This window comes from Muntiacus reevesi, chromosome 8 (genome assembly GCF_963930625.1).
Source record: "Muntiacus reevesi chromosome 8, mMunRee1.1, whole genome shotgun sequence".
Taxonomy (NCBI): Eukaryota; Metazoa; Chordata; class Mammalia; order Artiodactyla; family Cervidae; genus Muntiacus; species Muntiacus reevesi.
Window position 1 is genome coordinate 76,080,657 of NC_089256.1, and position 18,831 is coordinate 76,099,487.

At 41.4% G+C, this 18,831-nt stretch overlaps 1 protein-coding gene across 5 annotated transcripts in view; it reads left to right on the forward strand.

Annotated features, from left to right (window-relative positions):
* The window catches only part of GOLIM4 (golgi integral membrane protein 4), a 78,364-nt gene that overhangs the window by 35,267 nt on the left and 24,266 nt on the right, over positions 1-18,831 (forward strand). For 3 of the 5 annotated variants that reach the window (XM_065942223.1, XM_065942221.1, XM_065942222.1), the window contains exons 2-7: positions 8,540-8,614; positions 9,830-9,879; positions 11,650-11,703; positions 13,523-13,673; positions 16,903-16,985; positions 17,517-17,600. In XM_065942223.1, coding sequence (XP_065798295.1) covers positions 8,540-8,614; positions 9,830-9,879; positions 11,650-11,703; positions 13,523-13,673; positions 16,903-16,985; positions 17,517-17,600 — 497 coding nt within the window. The remainder of the gene's footprint in view (positions 1-8,539; positions 8,615-9,829; positions 9,880-11,649; positions 11,704-13,522; positions 13,674-16,902; positions 16,986-17,516; positions 17,601-18,831) is intronic. The other 2 variants (XM_065942225.1, XM_065942224.1) reach the window with 1 other exon arrangement.

The following is an 18,831-nucleotide window of genomic DNA, read 5'->3' on the forward strand; positions in this document are numbered from 1 at the left end:
TCTTCTTACTGTTTTACCTGTCTTAACCTCCTCTCCCAATCCAAATTGATTGGTTAGAGGCTTTTTATAAGAGTAAATCTTATACTTTAGTGTCTCCCAAGGAATACTTCTGGGCTGTGATAGCTCTGAGCATCTAAGAGAAGAATTATTTCAGGAGGAGTGAGTAGGTTTCCTCTAATAATAAGAATGATTATTAGTAGCTCACCACTTGAAATACTGCCATGGAGAAGACTTGTGTGAAGGCATGTATCTTAAATCAGCTAATACAATACATGTTTGAAAAAAGGCAAATCTCAATTAGATAGTGTCATGAGGGAAAGCCTGGGTATAGTTTTATCCAAAATAGGAAAGACAGTAAAGCACAAATTCAAATCATGGTTAAAATTTCCATTTAAACAACCTCACAAACTGTATGCATTAGCAAACTTAAAAATAGACACTTTTGTGGACTATTATAGGAAGTTTATTGTGCAATTAAAAAAAAAAGTACAGCAATTGCCGTGCAGTAGAAAAATACCTAATCAGACTGTCCTTTTTTCCTCTTAGCTTTCTGAAAGCATCTGTATTTCAGGGCTGTGATTTAACTAATGCTAATCTTATGAGCCTATACATCAACAGATAAATGTATATTTAATCTATTCTGTTATCTGTCTGTTCTCTGGGATGTGTGAGTACCAGTGAGCCTAAATATACGGAAATTTAGTTAAAAATACTGGGACTTAAAGGATAGCAGGCAAATGAGGAAGAGAATGACCTATCTTCTAGATGCATTCAATCATTTCACAAATATTATTGAATCCTGCTAGATATTAGGAGATGGGGGGTTGGAACTGAAATGGTAGTAAGGGTTGGGGATATAGAAGAGAAGGAAAGGGAATCAGCCAATCCCAGCCTTCATAGCATATATAGTTCATTCATTTAGTCATCCATTTGTTCATTCATTACCTATTCAGTGCCTGTAATTCACTGTAACAGGGATAAATCAAACCAGGCATTTTTGTTCTGTCTGAACTTATATTCTGGTGAGATGGCAAGGCAATAAATAAAGCAAAAAATAACGTAGAAAGAGTTAAAGAGTAAGGAGAAACATGAAGTGGGGGAGGAGCCAGGAAGCCTTGAGGGTGAGGAGCCGGTTGCACATTTAGATAGGTTGTCCAGGAACGTTGTTGATGAGAAGCTATCTTTTCAGTGACGATCTGAGGGAGGTGAGGGAGATAGTCACGCAGAGAAGGAGCAGTGGGGGCACCAGAAAGAGGCGCTGTGAGATGCGGAGGTGAAAGCTCGCTGGTGTGTTCAGGGAATAATGAGGAGGCCGCTGTGGCTGGGGCAGAGGATGGACGATGGGGTGAAGCCTCCTGAGGCTTTGGGCTTCATTCAAGGCATGACCGGAAGCCACTGGAAAGTGCTGCCCCCAGGCTTGCAATACAAAGATGTCATTTGGCAAAGGGAACTAACTGTAGGACAGGGTTCTTTAATAATTCAGTTCACACATGCACTTTCGAGCAGACTGGAAATGTGGACTTATATTGGAAGAAGTAGGACCAGAATGGGGTGGAAGCCAAAGCTGGACTTAACTGTTGAGGGGTTAGAGGTCCCAGTGGAGTCCTGAGGAGGGGGCAGAGCTTGAGGATCCTTGAGGAAAGATCGGGGCGGAGACGCTGAAGAAGAGCCCTACGGGCGCTGGAGGGGATGTCCCACGTGATCCTCAAAACGGTGATAACTGTCCCCCTTCTTTTGGTCTTTTTACTTGCTTTATGTGGGTAGTTTTCTAGGGAGATATTTGATATTCTTTCTCAGACTTCGTATGAAATGAAATTATGAAAGAGGTTAGTTACTAACTTGTTCAGCAGAGGAGGTGAGTGGGCAAGTTGGGGGATTCTACCCCACTTCTGACTTAATTAGAACCACAATCAAAACTGTTTTTAAAGATATATAACAATGATTTTAGGCCTAAAAATCCAAAATAAAATAAAACCTCAAAAGTATTGTGTTCTGAGAACTATGATGATTTCAGTTGATTTTCCTTTTATGTCATTTGTCTTGCTATCCTAAAGATCTTCAGACACAATTATCAAAGCACAGACTTGTTCATTTTAACTTTTATCACCTGTAAAATGATCAAGACGCTCACCAATCAGTGTTTTCACAAGTTGAACGGTGTGCGTGTCCTACCAAGACTCAGTTGTTTGTGTTTGTTTTTTTTTTAAAATAAAGATAAAATTTTGTGTTATCATCAGGACTGAACAAGATTTCACAGAAATTCCAAAGAAACATTGCCCTCTCTTGTCTTAAGGTTTTAAAACGCTTAGCAATGTTTTCTGTTTAATTTTGAAGTGTTGCTTTCTAATTCTGAATGGAAGCAGTTTACCCTGAAATGTTATAGATCTTATGTTTTACCCTTAAGTGGATACACACGGGCTTCCCAGGTGGCTCAGAGGTAACGAATCCACCTGCAATGCAGGAGACACAGGAGATGTGGGTTTGATCCTGGGGTCAGGAAAATCCCCTGGAAAAGGAAATGGCAACCCACTCCAGTATTCTTGCCTGGGAAATCCCATAGACAGAGGACAGGTAATTTCTCTGCCTTTCAAATGGAAGTCAGTTAAAATGGAAAATTGCTGTAGGAAGCTGGCATGTTTTTAAACTCTTGAGTGTGTTGAGAGAGGTAGAAAAACTCTTTCCATTCTTGACTGCATGGAAAATATTAAACTCCTTGTCAGTAAGCAGGGGAGATGATGAGTATTGTGGGTTTTCATCTTTTTCTCATGAGTTCTTATGATTCACATCCTGTCCCAGTTGCAGTGTTGGTCTGCATTAACGATCCTGAATGCCAAGATTGAACCATTATTTTTAAACTTATTTTTCCTGGAACCTGTTTGTTGCTTTGAGCATATTCATTGTATATACATTTTTTGCTGCAGAAGTTCTAACAGTACTGACTGATGCCTTTGACTTCAGAGTATAAATAGAAAAATAGAGATAAGTGACAAGGATTGATTAGCAATCCTCCTTCTAAGCAAAACAGTATCTACCTAGATAAATCACCAGCTCCAAAAGCCTTAAGAATGTGTGTTAAAGAATTAAAGGTATTGTGGCATATGTATGTGTTTAATTGATAGGGACATTTTCTAGAAGAACTGTAAGAACACAAAGATTCCATCTGGTCTGTTTTGCTGTCCTTCAAGTTTTATTAAAAATAGGCTTATAGGTTTTACTAAACTATTACAAAGTTTATTCACAACCCTCTCCCCCTTTTTAAGGGAATTTTTTTTTAAGTAACAAGAAACTGAGACCAATATTTTATTGCTGTTTCAAGTCTCTCTCTCAATACATATGTGTATGTGTGTGTATGTATAATTGCTTTGTTATTATTAGACTTTAATCGTAGGGTTGAAAGAGCTCTGGGATTCACCTGACTCATTTTCTGGCACTTTTAAGCCATCCCAGACAGATGAAAACATATTTTAGTGTTTTCTAGCACTTGCTCTGTGCCCTGCAGTGTTTGAAGCCGTTGATGTAAATTAACTCCTTTAGCCCTGACATCCCCCCAAAGGGATGGGCACAATTATTATTCCCATGTGCCATATAAGGAAACGGAAATGCGGAGCAGTTGAGCATCTTGCCCTGTAAGGACTGGATCATGAACTTGAACCCAGACACCAGAGTGTGTGCTTTTGATCATTACGTACCGCTTGCCTCTTTTCTCTCTTACTAGATTTTCCAATTTTAAGGGTTAATTTTTACTCTCGCTTTCCTTTACCTGACATGGTTTTCTCAGCCTGTAATGCTCCTTTTCAGTTTGTTTTCCTTTATCTGAGCACTTCTCCAGCCTTCTGTCAGTCACTGCTGTCAGTCCATTCTCTCACCTTCCTCCTCAGTGATATTCTGTGACCCTCAAACCATTTCTGAATTGAGAAGCTGGCACTTTAATAATGGCTTGACCAGTTCTGAGCAAGTTAATATTAATAGTACAGTTACATCATGGCTTCTACACGTACCCTCTATTCCTGTTTACCACATCTTTTTTTCTGCTGTAATTTGCAAAAACACATTTTTCTTGCCTTAGGTTGTGCTATGAATGATGCCATTTTATGCATTCATGATCACACCTCAGATTTCCCAAGACCTTTGATTGTGGACTGTAATCCACAGATATATTCACCTCTTTGTGGACATTGATTGTATAGCATCTCTTCAGGTTATTTATGAAAGTCTCTAACTTTCATGTATCCTAGAATCTTCTAGCTGTTGAGACAAGCTGCTATTAATATGTCAAATGTGTAAATTCCCATTCTGCACATAATTGTCCGACAGCTGTGTGATTAAGTTTGGTCGATGGACACTTTGTACCAGCTGTTTGCATGTTATCCTTCTGATTGAATTGGAGGGAGGAGAGTAAAGCGCAGAACCGTCTCTTCCCCATCCCCCAGCTCTCCTCACCCCATCCACCAACTCCCTCTCCACTAGGTGTGACCTAGTGGACCCTCTACCCCAATGAAGATGCGTTTCTGCAGATGCAGATGTGTTTTCTGCTTCCTAAACCAAAGAAAAGCATTACATGATGACTAAGTACCACATCCTGGTGAGTGATTGCTGCTGTATTTTATTGCCAAGAAGAATTTCACAGGATTATAATTTGTAAATGCAGCGTTTCGCCCCATCCTTACCTTCCCATGGTAATAGTTAATATTTAGAGTCTGAGGTGTCTGGGGATGGTTATTAACAGTTCCCTCACATATGTTTTCTTGACTGTGCTGCTGCTGCTGGGTTTTTTGTTTCTATCTTGGGTGTTGCTAGCCTGGATTGTCTCCCCCTAGAGGTCCTGACCTCCATTCAGGAGCCCCTAGACTCAGGACCCCTGCTGCCACTTCACTTCCTTTAGAGCAAGATCTTGACTACATTGTCTGTTCACCCTTCTTTGAAAGTGATGCACATTCTTGCTGAAATTGTCCATGATATGTCCAGTTAGTGCACCCATTTAGCATAATAAAGGTATATTCAAACCCTGTTACCTGGCATGTTTATGTTCCTGTAGCTGAAATTGTCCATGATATGTCCAGTTAGTGCTGGACATATGTCCAGTTATGTCCATGATATGTCCATATATGGACATATGTCCATGATATGTCCAGTTAGTGTTTATGTTCCTGTAGCTGAAATTGTCCATGATATGTCCAGTTAGTGCACCCATTTAGCATAATAAAGGTATATTTAAGCCCTGTTACCTGGCATGTTTATGTTCCACGGCCCAGACCATGGGGACTTTGGCCAGTGGATTGGAGATAAGGGAGTGCTTTTCCTACCAGTTGGGAGCTTAGATGTTCTCATGGCATCCTGTTCTCACCTGTGTATATCATGACAACATTGTAATTTATGTTTCCCTGTAGGCTCCCCCACCTGACTGAAAATTTCAAAGACTGTGAGCACAGAGTTCTGGGCTTGGCTTGGTGAGGTTCCGCAGCACTAATCTTTGTTTTCCCTGCCTCGTTCCAGATGTCATTCAAGATGGTAGCATTAGTACCAATCCAAGGAAACTCTTGGTTTTAATAGACTTTTAGAAATTGGCCAAGACACCTATGTACCATACACCTATATGTTTGAAAAACAATGTGATCTCTCAGCAGTGGACTTGGAACCAGCTTTTTGGAAAAACAACTACCTTTGGTCCAGTTTCATCACCTCTGCACCTTTGCCCCTGTGATGCCCTCCAGGAATGCCTTTCTCCTGTGGCGCTCCCACCTACCAAATTGTTCTTCACTCTCAAAGCCAGCCAAGGGTCTTCCCTCACTCCTCTTTCTTCCAGAGCTCACCCCTCTCTTTCACTGGGCTTAAATATACTTTTATCATGCCAAATGCAGTTAGCTCTGATTATTTAAAATTACTGAATCTATCCTCCTGTGTTAGACTAGAGCTTCTTGAGGCCAAGGCCCATATCTATTCACTTTGCGTTTCTACTCATATTACGGTGCTGAGTGAAGTGGAGCTGGATGAGATCCCTTTATAATCACAGCACTGGAGGAGGGGGAAGGATCATCTGGTGAAGAGAACAGAGACCCACGTGGAGAAAGGGAATGGGGCAGGTCGTTGTTTGGATGACTGTTGGGAGGCTGAGACGAGACGGAAGATGAGTTTGGGGCGGGCCAAAGGAGACAACACCAGGCCAGCCTGGGTGGTGGCAGGCATCTAGCAGCCATGGACTGGGGTGTAAGCAGAGGAGTAGGGGCTGTGGGAGTCGTAGGTGGGACCCTGGCAATAGCAGTTCTACATAGGAGGCACGATGAGAGATGCAGTGTTGAGAGAAGGGGACGGACCTTGGCGATGATGGCCATATTGGAAGGACAGCCATAGCTGGTGCCTGGCAGGGGTGGGGGCGGGCAGTGGGGAAAGGTGGGGAGGAGGGTCAGGGAGGGATTGCTGTGACCGTGGCAACTTTGGGCGGCCAGCAGTTTGGGGCAGTTGTACATACTTTGCCGACAAAGGTCCATCTAGTCAAAGCTGTGGTTTTTCCCGTAGTCATGTATGGATGTGAGAGTTGGACTATAAAGAAAACTGAGCACCGAAAAATTGATGCTTTTGGACTGTGGTGTTGGAGAAGACTCTTGAGAGTCCCTTGGACTGCAAGGAGGTCAAACCAGTCAGTCCTAAAGGAAATCAGTCCTGAATATGCATTGAAAGGACTGATGCTGAAGCTGAAGCTCCAATACTTTGGCCACATGATGCGAAGATCTGACTCATTGGAAAAGACCCTGATACTGGGAAAGATTGAAGGCAGGAGAAGGGGACGACAGAGGATGAGATGGCTGGATGGCATCACCGACTCGATGGACATGAGTTTGAGTAAACTCCGGGATTTGGCGATGGACAGGGAAGCCTGGTGTGCTGTGGTTCATGGGGTCACAAAGAGTCGGACACGACTGAGTGACTGAACTGAACTAACACCCTGAAGGGTCAGTCAGTGATTGACGATTGAATTGTGTCTTAGGTAGCTGTGAGGAGCTGGAAGTGGTAAAAAGAACCCAGTGGCAAGCTTGGCTGAGCTTGCCAGGGAGTGAGGTCATCTGTGGCCATAATGCTGAGCAAACAGGATTAAAGGGCACTTCAGAAACTTGCTTTATCCTCTCCTCCTCTCCCCTGTTCCCACTACTATTCTGTGGGCTTGAGTTTTCTGTCCCTGCATGAAATCTAAGACAGACTTCACTACTTCTCAGCTTCTCTCAGATTAAAAAAAATTTTTTTTCTCAATAACTTTTATCCATAAATACAGTCTTGGTTTAGTAATATATGGTCTAGTCTAGTGTAATAATACTTTTTTTTTTTTTTTCATTAAAGGTAAAGCTTCTCTTGTTCTTGCAGCTCCTTTTTCCTGGAGATGTGAACCCTGTACTGAGGGAGGGAGTACCCAGGGGCTTCTCCCTGTTTTCCCTCTAAATCATCGGCACTGTCTCCTCCCGTCACCAGGCAACTGCCACTTCTTCGGAATAGACGGGGGAGGTGGGCTTGGTCAAGTGCAGGAAGGTCCCGACACCAGCTTGCCTGGGGCTTCCCGCCATGGCAGATGTCAAGCCTGTGGCTTCCCACATGGCCCAATGGTAAAGAGTCCGCCTGCCCAACCAGAGATGCACGTTCAAGCCCGGGTCGGGACGATCCCAAATGGCAACCCACTCCCGTTTTCTAGCCTGGAAAATTCCACTGACAGAAGAGCCTGGCAGACTCCAGTCCACGGAGCTGCAGAGAGTCAGACACAGCTGATCCTGCAGGCATGGCGCAGGTCACAGCTCTGCAGTGGGGACAGTCTCCCTCCTTCGTCTCTGTGGCTCTCTCGCCTGTATTTTCTCTGACATGGGGAATACAGCTCCTTTTCAGCAAACCTGAGTTTGCTGCTGAGGTTTCCACACCCGCCCTCTGCTCAGCTCACTCAGCTGCTGGGCTCTGCTAAGTCCTGTCCGATGCAGTGACGCAGTGGTCTGCGGCCCACCAGGCTCCTCTGTCCCTGGAATTTTCCAGACGAGAATCCTGGAGCGGGTGCCATTTCCTCCTCCAGGGGATTTTCCCAGCCCAGGGATGGAACCCGTGCAGGCAGCTCTCATTCACTGTCAGCTCATGCTGACTTGGCAGCGCTTACGGGATCTCTGGCTGTAAATATTCTCCCCGTGCCTGAGAGTGAGGTGGGAGCTGGACACGCCTGGGGGTGAATGCCACGCAGATGGTGGCTGAAGTGTGGAGAGTGGACTTGCTAGTCCAGCAGGAGACAGGGAACCCCACAGAGACCCACATTCCAGAAGCAGGAGAACAAAGAACTGGCCAAGAGGGTGGAAGCCTCTTCCACAGTGTTGTTTCTACAGAGGGACAGACCATACAGGAGTCAGCTGAGTATTACGTCTACTATTGTTTCCATCTTTTACCCAGATTAAAGGCGTGCATTTTAATTTTGATTGTGAAAGGACTCTAAACTATCTTCTTCCTGTTTTGAAAATTGATGTTGATTTTACTTTAGAATTTTTAATTTATTGAAGATAAGTTTTAACTTTTTTTTTTCCAGTTGTGTATGAACACAGGTCAAGATTGGAGAAATCCTTGCAAAAGGAAAGACTTGAACATAAGAAAGCAAAGGAAGGTAAATAAATAATGTAATTTGTGTTTGACCTTTCTTATGCTCTTCTCTGAAGTATCATGTACTTGCTTTACTGTTTTTTTGCTTAGAAATTTTTCAAATCACCTGAAGTCAGTCAAGCAATCTGCTGTACATTGTGCAACAAAATAATTCCTGCTCAAGATTGGATTTAGAATTTTTCATTTAGTTTGTGCCTCTTTGAGGTCATTCATATATTAGTTATGTGTATTAGTTCAGAAATAGCACACAGTTTTTCATTTGAATATTGTATATGTTATTAACATCTGTCAACAGACATCTGGAAAGTAATACCATGCAGTCCAGAATATGACAAGCTTCATGTATACATATGTATATGTATATATGCATTTATAGCATAATCAATTTCAATCTCATTGCATGACATCTTTTAAGTTATAGACCTGTTTTTCCTCTTGTGCTAAAGACTTTATTGGCATAGCCGATTGGTTTATTTTGAAAAATTAACATTTAGCACAGGTGTTAAATAAAAATCAGTGCTGTTGGTTTTTATCAGAATTTTTCTATAAAGCATGGACTTGGTATAGCTTGTGGTTTGGAGTTGCCTGCATTCTTATTTTCATTTATTCATCTTTTTGGTTAAACATTAGATTGAAGCGGTGTTTTGTTATTACTTTGGTACAGGGTAGAAGGAGGGAGAGCAGAGGAGGACAGAGTGAACTGGAAAGTTTTACTGAGAAGTGTTAAGATTATTAGATGCTTTGATGGGATTGGGGTTTTCCTGGCCTTCAGACGCAGAGTGATTTTGTAGAGCCACCTAGTGGATAATAAAGCCTTAAGCGCATTAAAGATGGTTTCAGGGGCTTGAGTTCCTGCATGACTTTACTGTGCCATCTAGTGGCTGGCAGTAAATCATCTCTGTCCTCAGGGGCACTGCATGGCTCTGTTTTTTTCCTCCTTCACTTCCAGGAGAGTTCATCACCAAGTCCACACTCTAAACGCACTTTAAGTCAGTTGGTTATAGTGTGCATTTTGTTGATACAAGATTCACAACTTTAAGGTATGGAGGAAAACTTTTAAAGCATTAAAAGACAAAATGAAGCATGTCATCAAATAGATTGTTTAGGTCTGAGTAAAATGTGCCCTTGTGTTTTTAGATATCTAAAAATGCCACAATGAATTAACTTATACTAATAGAGTTAATTAATGTAACTATATTCTCCATTTTATATTTTCTAGATTTTCTAGTTTATAAATTAGAAGCACAAGAGACACTGAATAAGGGAAGGGTAAGTTGTTTTTTTTTCTCCCTTAATTTATTTTACAAAACTTGATCGAGGGGGAAATAAAGTCTCCAAACATTTTACTCTGTTGATCATTAGGACTGAAATACATCTCCCTCCATCCTTTCCTTCCTTCCTTCTCAAAAAAATTCTGAGAGGAAGACCTTAAAAATTGTTCCTTTAAAACCTACCTTCCTTTGCTTATCACATTATTGGCAATAGTGATAAATTGAAAATATCCTTGATATTCCACAATAAAGAGATTCATTTGTTTATTCATCCGTAGTCTCTCTTTTCTATAGAATGTGATATTTAGTTTGATTTGCCTTTGTACCATGTTACTGTCACTTGCAGAGACATTACTGTGTGATGTCTAACACAATACCTGGCCTAGAGTTCACATGTCCAAATGTTCAAAAACGTCTGTAAAATGAATGGATAAATAAATGATATTGACATTTTTAAAAAGTTTTTAATTCCAAATTAACTAGAGAAAAACACTTTTTTCTCTTACTGTAAGAAAAACGTGTAAGTATTGGTTGAAGAAAGCATTGGTGTTGTGGGGTATTAAAACTGAGAAGAGTCGGTTCCTTGAATAGCTAGGAGGTTACTGGCTTTTCACTCTTACTTGCATTTTTAAGACCTAGTCAAGATCGTGTGTGTTCTGTTGTGCATTTTGTGATGTCATATATTACAAATTAAAATAAAGTGGTAAAGTGATAAAAATGAAGTGTCAAAGCAAAATGCAGTCCATTTTAGAAGTTGCAAGAACATGACAGAAAGAAAGAGATGAAGCTGTGCTTATCCTGCCGATGATGGAAAGTAAGAGGCAGGCGCGTAAGAGAAAACACGGCCGCCTGGGGAGAGGAAAGTGGCAGGTGCGCTTTGTACACTGACCCCGCTGGGGCTGCCCCGGACTGGACCTGTCTGAGCTCCGAGAGTGAAGATGCTCCAGCGGCACGTGAGAGCACCCTGCTGGGGCGCGGAGCTCCGGCTCAGGGTCCTGTGTTGGCTCTGCCCCTAAGGAGACATTTGCCCTAGGCCTGTTCCCTTAGCCTTTCTCTTTCTCTCTGTGAGCTGGCGCTGTAGTAGAGAATCCGCCTGCAATACAGGAGATGCAAGAGACCTGGATTCAGTCCCTGGGTCGGGAGGATCTCCTGGAGGAAGAAATGGCAACCCACTCCAGTGTTGTTGCCCGAAAAATTCCACAGACCGAGGAGCCTGGAGGGCTGTAGTCACTGGGATCACAGAGTCAGACGTGACTGAGTATACACACACACACACACACAATGTGTGTAGAATTTCTTACCGGTGGAAACTCAAGGAAGAAAAGTGCCTTTTCTCTCCCTTTCTGGAACCCATTCTAAGCTTGTGAGGCTAGTCTTTGCTGGTTTCTCTCCTGTTCTTGGAGCACAAGGTACCAGCCATATGCGATGCTGTGTCTCAGGACAAGCTCTCCTGTGTCTCTGGCCTCAGTTCTTCTTCTGAATGTGAGAGTGGAAGTAAATCACCTCCAAGGGCCCTTTCAAACTGCTGTTTTATAATTCCATGCCCTGCTTTTTCATCATTAAAGTCTAGCAAACTTGGAGGAATGTAAAACTTCATTTCTGCTATGAAGTAAAGACAGGACCTCAGAAGCATCCTGAATCCAGCTTAGAATTCATTTTTACTTACGTGAACAAGTGAAAACCTTTCATTAAGAGCTTTAAGTTCTGTTTAACAAAAGAGCCAAATGTTAGTTATCTTTTTGTTAATTATTTGCTTTTCAATTTACAGCAAGATTCTAATAGCAGGTACAGCGCACTGAATGTCCAACATCAGATGCTGAAGGTGAGTAATTTAGAGGTGTTCTTCATGAATGAATGAAGGGGTTAGCTAAGTAACTTATGTGATTAAGGAAAATTTACAGAAAATTGATTTGTACCGTGATATGTTATAATGTCATTTTTGGCTAAAGGTGATATATAACTGTAATGCTCCATTATGTTTATCACCTGATTACAAAGGACATATTTAATTCATTATTCATTTTCTTATAAATCAGGGTCTCTGGTCACTTAATTTTTGAGTTTGTTGTTTATCCTTAAAGGATTTTCATTTGCTTTTTATCTAATTTCTCAGAGTGGTTTTTCTTGAAATTTTTTTTTTTTTAATCTCAGACACAGTGGAGGCAGTAGAAGTATTAGAATGCTGTCTTCCTGTTACTAATGTGTCATAAGTGGCCCACCTACCATAGGAGCACAATTTATATTTAAAGATATTCCTCCCTTGGTTCTTGGATAAAACTCATTGTTGTGTGTCAGGAAGACTGACGAAAAGAGAGAGATGCACTGTTTGTGTCAGGCCAGAAGAGATGAGCAGCGGCTATTATGCCACCCACACGGCAGGAAATCTATGCCGTTGTCTCCAACACCCAGCGCCCAGCTTTCTGTTTGGTGTTGTCTTTCCTCCTGTATCAGTAGGGTATCTGCCTTTTAATGAAACCGGAATCTTTACTATTATCAGGAAAGCAATACGTGAATTAAAGCAGACCACCCATTCACGTTAAGCATTTGGAGACTATAGAATTTATCTCGATTGTGATTATAGTATTATAATGTAGAATAGTATAAGTAATAATCATTTCTAGAAATAATCGATTTTTTTTTACTTCCCCCGAAGGGAAAAAAAGTGTTTTTTTCCCTCTTCTTTAAACTGGGTTACCAGAAAGGCTGATAATCAAAGAAGGGAAATAAAAAACATTGCTGGGAAAACATCCGATTGAAAGGCAGTCTAGAGGCTCCATGGAGGGGTAATTTTTCCGTTAGTTTTACCTCGTTTCCACAGTAACTTGAGTCCCTGGGAATTTCCCCAGATCCCTTCCTTTTCTATCACTCTTACAAACTTCCAACTTCTTGTTGTTCACATTAATGTTAAAAATTAAGGAGAAAATCATTTTTGGCCACAATCCCAAACTATTCATTTGAAATGGAAAGGAAATGGAAGAGAGCTGCACAAATTTAAAGCAGTCAGGAAAACAAAGCCTACTTCATCTGTGCTTACTTTCTCACAAGAGAAAGGCTGTGCAATCGAGAGAGAGAGAGAGAGAGAGAGAGAGAGAGAGAGAGTGATTTAGAGAATGTGTTAGTGCAAATTCTCTGTGCCCAATGCACAGTGAGGCCAAACAAACCAAACCAGCAGACTTTGGACCAGAGCAAGGTTTATTGCAGAGCCACGCAAGAGAGTGGTAGCTCATGCCCAAAAAAACCTCCAAGCTCCCCCAAGGGTTTGGCAAAGCATTTTTAAAAGCCAAGTGAGGGAGGTGAGTTGCAGGGTCTGTGATCAGCTTGTGCACAAGTCTGATTGGTTGGCGGTGAGGTAGCAGGGTAGTGTCACGGGAGTTAGCATTATCAGTCCTTAGGCTCCAGGAGGCCTGAGGCTGTATGCTCATGGCCATCAAGCAGTTAACATCTTCCATTGGGAAGGCGGGTGGGGGGGGGATGGTTTCACATCTACAAAACACCTCAGGAAATAGGCATCAAATACTGTATCTAGGCACTTCAGAGAGGAGCTAAAGCAAAGGATACAGGGTAGGTCTGTCCCAGGAAAGCCCCATAGGGTCCTGCTCAGGTACAAATATATATCCCTGCTCAAGTTTTCATCTTTGCAGAGTCAACACGAGGAGCTCAAGAAGCAACACAGCGACTTGGAAGAGGAACACCGCCGACAAGGAGAAGACTTCAGTAGGACATTTAATGACCACAAGCAGAGATACCTGCAGCTGCAGCAGGAGAAAGAGCAAGAGCTTTCTAAGCTAAAAGGTATTTGGAAACCTAATGAGCTAGCATGCATGGAAATGAATGCTCACTTTAATGTTTGAATGGAACAATAGACTTTTGTTTGCTTGGTGATTGACTTACATTACATGTGGTATTTTATCAGCTACTTCTTTATGATATTTCACACTGATCTCTGGGTGTGTTTAGGGAAACAGTAAAGAATACTTAGTGTTTCTCAATGGGACATATTGGCCTTGTTGGGCAAGACAGTTCTTTTTGTGCATTGTCAGACATTTAGTATCTCTGACCCCACCTGCAGAATGCCCCTAGTGCTCCGCAGTCGCAGGGATGGGTTTCCAGATCTCCCCTGGGGCACAGAGACTCTGCTGATCACTAATAGTCACCTTAAAAAGCTCAGGCTCTGAAGTCTGACTGCCCTGGTGAATCAGTGACTAGTTTTATGACCATTGGCGAGTTGTAGAAATCACCACAGACTTAATTGTCCTCATCTGTAAAAGTGGGATATTCATAAAAAGTAGTAACCTTATAGAGTTGGTATGAGGATTAAATTATGCAAAGCACCTAATGCAGTTACTGGTATATATACACTAACCACCATATATAGCAATATATGCTAACCATCATAAATATCAGCATCAGGTATTTTCATAGTAATATGAAATGAAATACATCACTTCTGAGTACATATGAGTTCTGAAAAGGGGCAACAGCGTATCCTGCAATCACCTATTCAGGTCCTGAACAAGTTTGAAGTATGAGATTTGGTTTAAAAAGGTACATGGTGCTTACATAAACAAAGATGAAATCACAGAAAGGTCTTCTGTAATCCAGTTAATTGTACTGTGCCAAACAGTTTCCTGGTTTTATGTAAAACGTCGTCATAGAAATCTGCTGTGTGATAGGTCCTTTGGACTTTCTGCACTTTTCTTTTGCTCTGCTTTGTCTCTCAGTATTCCAAAATAATAGGTTAATAATGGTATTCCAAAATAATGGGAATTCATTGTAAGTATTTTCTAGGTGCCTGACCTTGGCATACTTCACATAATTTAGTTCATTTAATTTTAGTGAGAGGCTTAAAAGGCATGTTATCGTATGTCTACTCTATATTTACACCTTTCTTTGAAACTCAGTCCATGTGTAGTGAAATTTTATCAAGAAATCAGAACCATGGAGAATAGGAGGACACTTGTATGTGAATTTTGCATACTCAGACAATTCAAGCCTGATGGCTGGTCTGAGCATCCTGGGATCCAGAACAAAAGGAGAAGTACAGTCAGTTCTGGGGCTCTTGTCATCAGAAGAGAGAATCTCTCAATATCTTGGAGGGTGAGAGAGAGACAGAGACAGAAACACGGAGAGTGAGAGGGAGCAGTGTTTTTGGTACCAGTTAATATTTGGAAGACATCTCTCATACAAATTTTAAGCAACTTAATATGACAGTGCCTTTGATGACACTTGATAAGTGATTTTTTCACATCAGCAGTTTTGTTTGATCATGGTCCCTGACAGTAAATTGTTATAGACGAGAGTTTGTCATGGCAAACCATGACGTGTGTAGTCCAAGTGATCCTTGGTAGATGAATGTGACACGAGGAGGGAGTTTAGAATTTAGAATGTGGGTAACGATGAGTGGACACCATGTAAGCTTAGATGATTCCCCTCATCATCATGGTTATCATAAGAGCTGACACTCAACAAGCGTTTACCATGTGTCAGTACTGGGTGAAACTCTTCCTGCAGGTATCTTATTTAAGCCTCATAACAACCTGGCAGGTAGGCATTATATTTAAGCCAGTTCAACAAATGAAGAAATTGAGGCCTGCAAAAGTTAAGTAACGTAGGGTCACACCGCAGAGGCACAGGAGACACTGTCCTTAAGGTTATAAAGTGAATTCCTTTAAAAGGCAGCCCTGTATTTCAGCTGTGTGTGTGCGTGTGTAGACTGAAGGCCTGTCCAGCCTGGGACGCACTTGGGGCTGTCTTGGATTGCCGCTGGTGTCCCGTTTTGACGTTTGAGAAAATCTGCTGGTACAGATAGGTGGATGACCTAACCACTAGCAACATCCTCACCTCCTTTTTGATCTCTTCCCAAACGTAGTCATAAAGCCAGCGCCCAGGGATCCAGCAGGGACTCTTAGCGGAGTGAAAGTGGGCAGAGAGCATGAGCGGCGTGGTGGGCAGCTTCCTGCAGTGCTGGGGGCCGCCCTGGAGACAGTGAAGTTCTGCCTGCAGGGAGTGGCTGCCGCTCGGGACAGTCTGCCCAGCACCGTGCAGGTCCACATCTGCTGCTGTCCCAGCATCAGTCTAAAGCAGCACTCCTTTCACTGTCGACCATATCTCCCATTGGAAAATGAATCATATGATCACCCAGCTGCCATTTAACTTCTACTGAGAACTGGCCTGATGTTGCCAGAATCTTATGAGACCCAGCTTCTTGATTTTTACTTGGTGACAACTCTTCAAATGTGGAAGACACTGAATGTCAGCTAACACTTGCAGGGGCCAAAAAAAAAAGTCTGTGTGTTGGCCCAGGGGCTACCAGTTCATAACAAATAATGTCCAGATACAGAAAATGTGGGGAAATTACCAAGAGGCTGTTCCCTGAATTGTAGGGCTTGTGGCTGGGGAGGTTTTAAGACTTCACTATGATCACTGCAGTCTCACATTGTAACTGTGGAAAGAATTGTCCAGTAGCTATTGGAGGAAGAATTTAGACCAGTCAAGAACGCAATTGTGGGAGACAGAAAATACATTTATAAATTTTGAGCAGATGGAGTGTCTGTCTATTATTTGTTTCTTGAGTTGCTTTTGTAACTGAAATCCCTTTGGAGGACTGGAAATTACTCATGGCTATGAGAGATGCGGTTTATGCTTTTGATAGCTTTGTTTTTAATTTCTGGTGAGACTAAAATCTCAGATGACCCCTACCCATTACATTTCATTCCTAAGGGTTTGCTTATTACAGAAATATTTCATTTTTAGCTCAGGAGTAATTAAAAACCCTTAACTTCTATGCCAGATAGCTTGTTTAAGCGTATTTAAACCACTGAGTCATATTGTGTCGGGTTGTCCAACTGAATCTGTGCCACGTCCCAAAATGGTGCTGAGTTTTGTTGATTTGGAGTATTGTACTGTCAAAGTTCACAACGACCTTTGAAAAAGTTATGTGAGGCTTTAGATAGGAAAATAATAGAATCAAGAACCTGAAAGACCCAGGGCTTTATGCATGATTTTCCTTTTTCTAAAACAGAAACCGTGTACAACCTGAGAGAAGAGAACAGACAGCTGAGGAGAGCGCATCAGGACATGCACACACAACTGCAAGATGTCAAGGTAAAAAAAAAGCAACAACAGCCTAAACACCCAGCGTTTGATTGTTTTGTGTTTGCCTGCTTTACTTTGTAGTGACTTTAAAAGTCGTTCACTACTTGACCTGCTTTACAATCCACGCTGTTACTTTGGGCTTGTGCAGAAAGTGAACCTGCCCATTACTTCTTGTGCATCGTAAGCTAAAGAATGACCTGGAAATCTCAGCATTTGCATTAGCACTGGAATGATTCTTTTGCTACATGGTTGAATCTTAATAAGCTTTTTATTTGTAAAGGTTTATTAATAACTAAAGGTATTTTCCTTCCTGTTTTGATTACCCTGTAAGTGATTATGATTTTGGGGTAGCACATTTTAGATAGTGGATTATTACCACCTTAACCATGGTCTTCCCTCTGCAAAGATTTTTGAACTTATCAAATGCTACAACAACAAGCCAGCAAGTGAGCAACGTTTGGGTGGCCATACCACTGTCTGCCCAAGAGGAGTTTGTCCCAGAATGTCAAAACTCAACATGTAAAATTCTTTTTTGTGTAGCAACAGCATAAGAATTTACTCTCCGAGCATGAGCAACTTGTAGTGACTCTGGAAGACCACAAGAGTGCACTAGCTGCCGCACAGGTTAGGAGGGTAGCAGCCTCTGTGGGTTCTTAAGTCTGCCTAACATTTCTGATTCCTCTGTGCATGCAGTCTCTTAAAGGCCAGTCTTCACTGAGCTCCTTAGGACAGAGCTTTCCTGATCCTGAAGATCATGCATGCTTTCAAAGCTCAATCAAGAGAATATTAAGTAAAGCTTTGATCTTTTCTTTTTTTTCCCCTGCACTGGCAGTGTGGTTCATAGAACTTTTTCTACCCTCCACCAACTCCTACATGCAGCAGTCTAATACTTGTCTAAGTCAGAGAATTCATCACACATTTATGGTTTTTTGCCACTATGTAGATCTATGTAGACTTGCTATACTATCTACAGGATTTTATATGCTAATTACCTAAATAAATTATTATAAACTATATTTTACTCCTCCTTCCGTTGCTCCCAGCTTTGCGCCTGCATACACTCCTTTTGGGCCTAGGCTTATGTGTTGTTAGGTCAAATTACAGGAAATAAGAAATCTCAGATAAATAGAGAAGGAAAACAGAGTTGTAAGTTTCATTTGTTCAAAGCCTACAATAGTCCTGGCACAAGGCAGGCCCTCCATAGATAATGTATTAAATGAACAAATACAGGTGTTAGCGAGTTTAGTGAAGTAATGTCACACTGACTGTTTTCCAGCTTTATCATTGAAGCAAATAGGAATGGCTAGTTTAGTCACTGTATATTCTTAATCACTGGTCTTCACTTTTCTTCTCTTGGAAGAATTAAAAGAAAAGAGCAAAGGAAAACCAACTATTTGTTCTTACCAGGAGACTGTGCATTATTTTTTGTCTTTATAAAATTTTTAAAAGAGTTATGTGCCAGGCCCTGATCTGTTTCAGAGACTGTAACATCTGGGACCCCTTTTCAAGGCAGTCATTGATTATCCCCCTACAAAACTGTAGCTGTATGGTAATTTTTTACATGTTTATCAATTAAATTGGCTTTAGAGGATATTATTACATTCAAAATCTTCTTCATAAAATTTCTGCCTGCCAAGCTTTGTTACATGAGGCTACTTTTCAAACTAAAAAATATGACAGACCAATTTGAATACTCTAGGTACTATAATAACCATAAATATTAAATTAAGCAGTGACTTGAAAATTCAGAAAAATGTGAGTAAAGTAGTTCACTTAATGACCAAAACCAATTTCTGTTGTAAGCTCACTGGGGAATATTACTTGCAAGATTTTGTAATAGAAAACAAATTTTTAA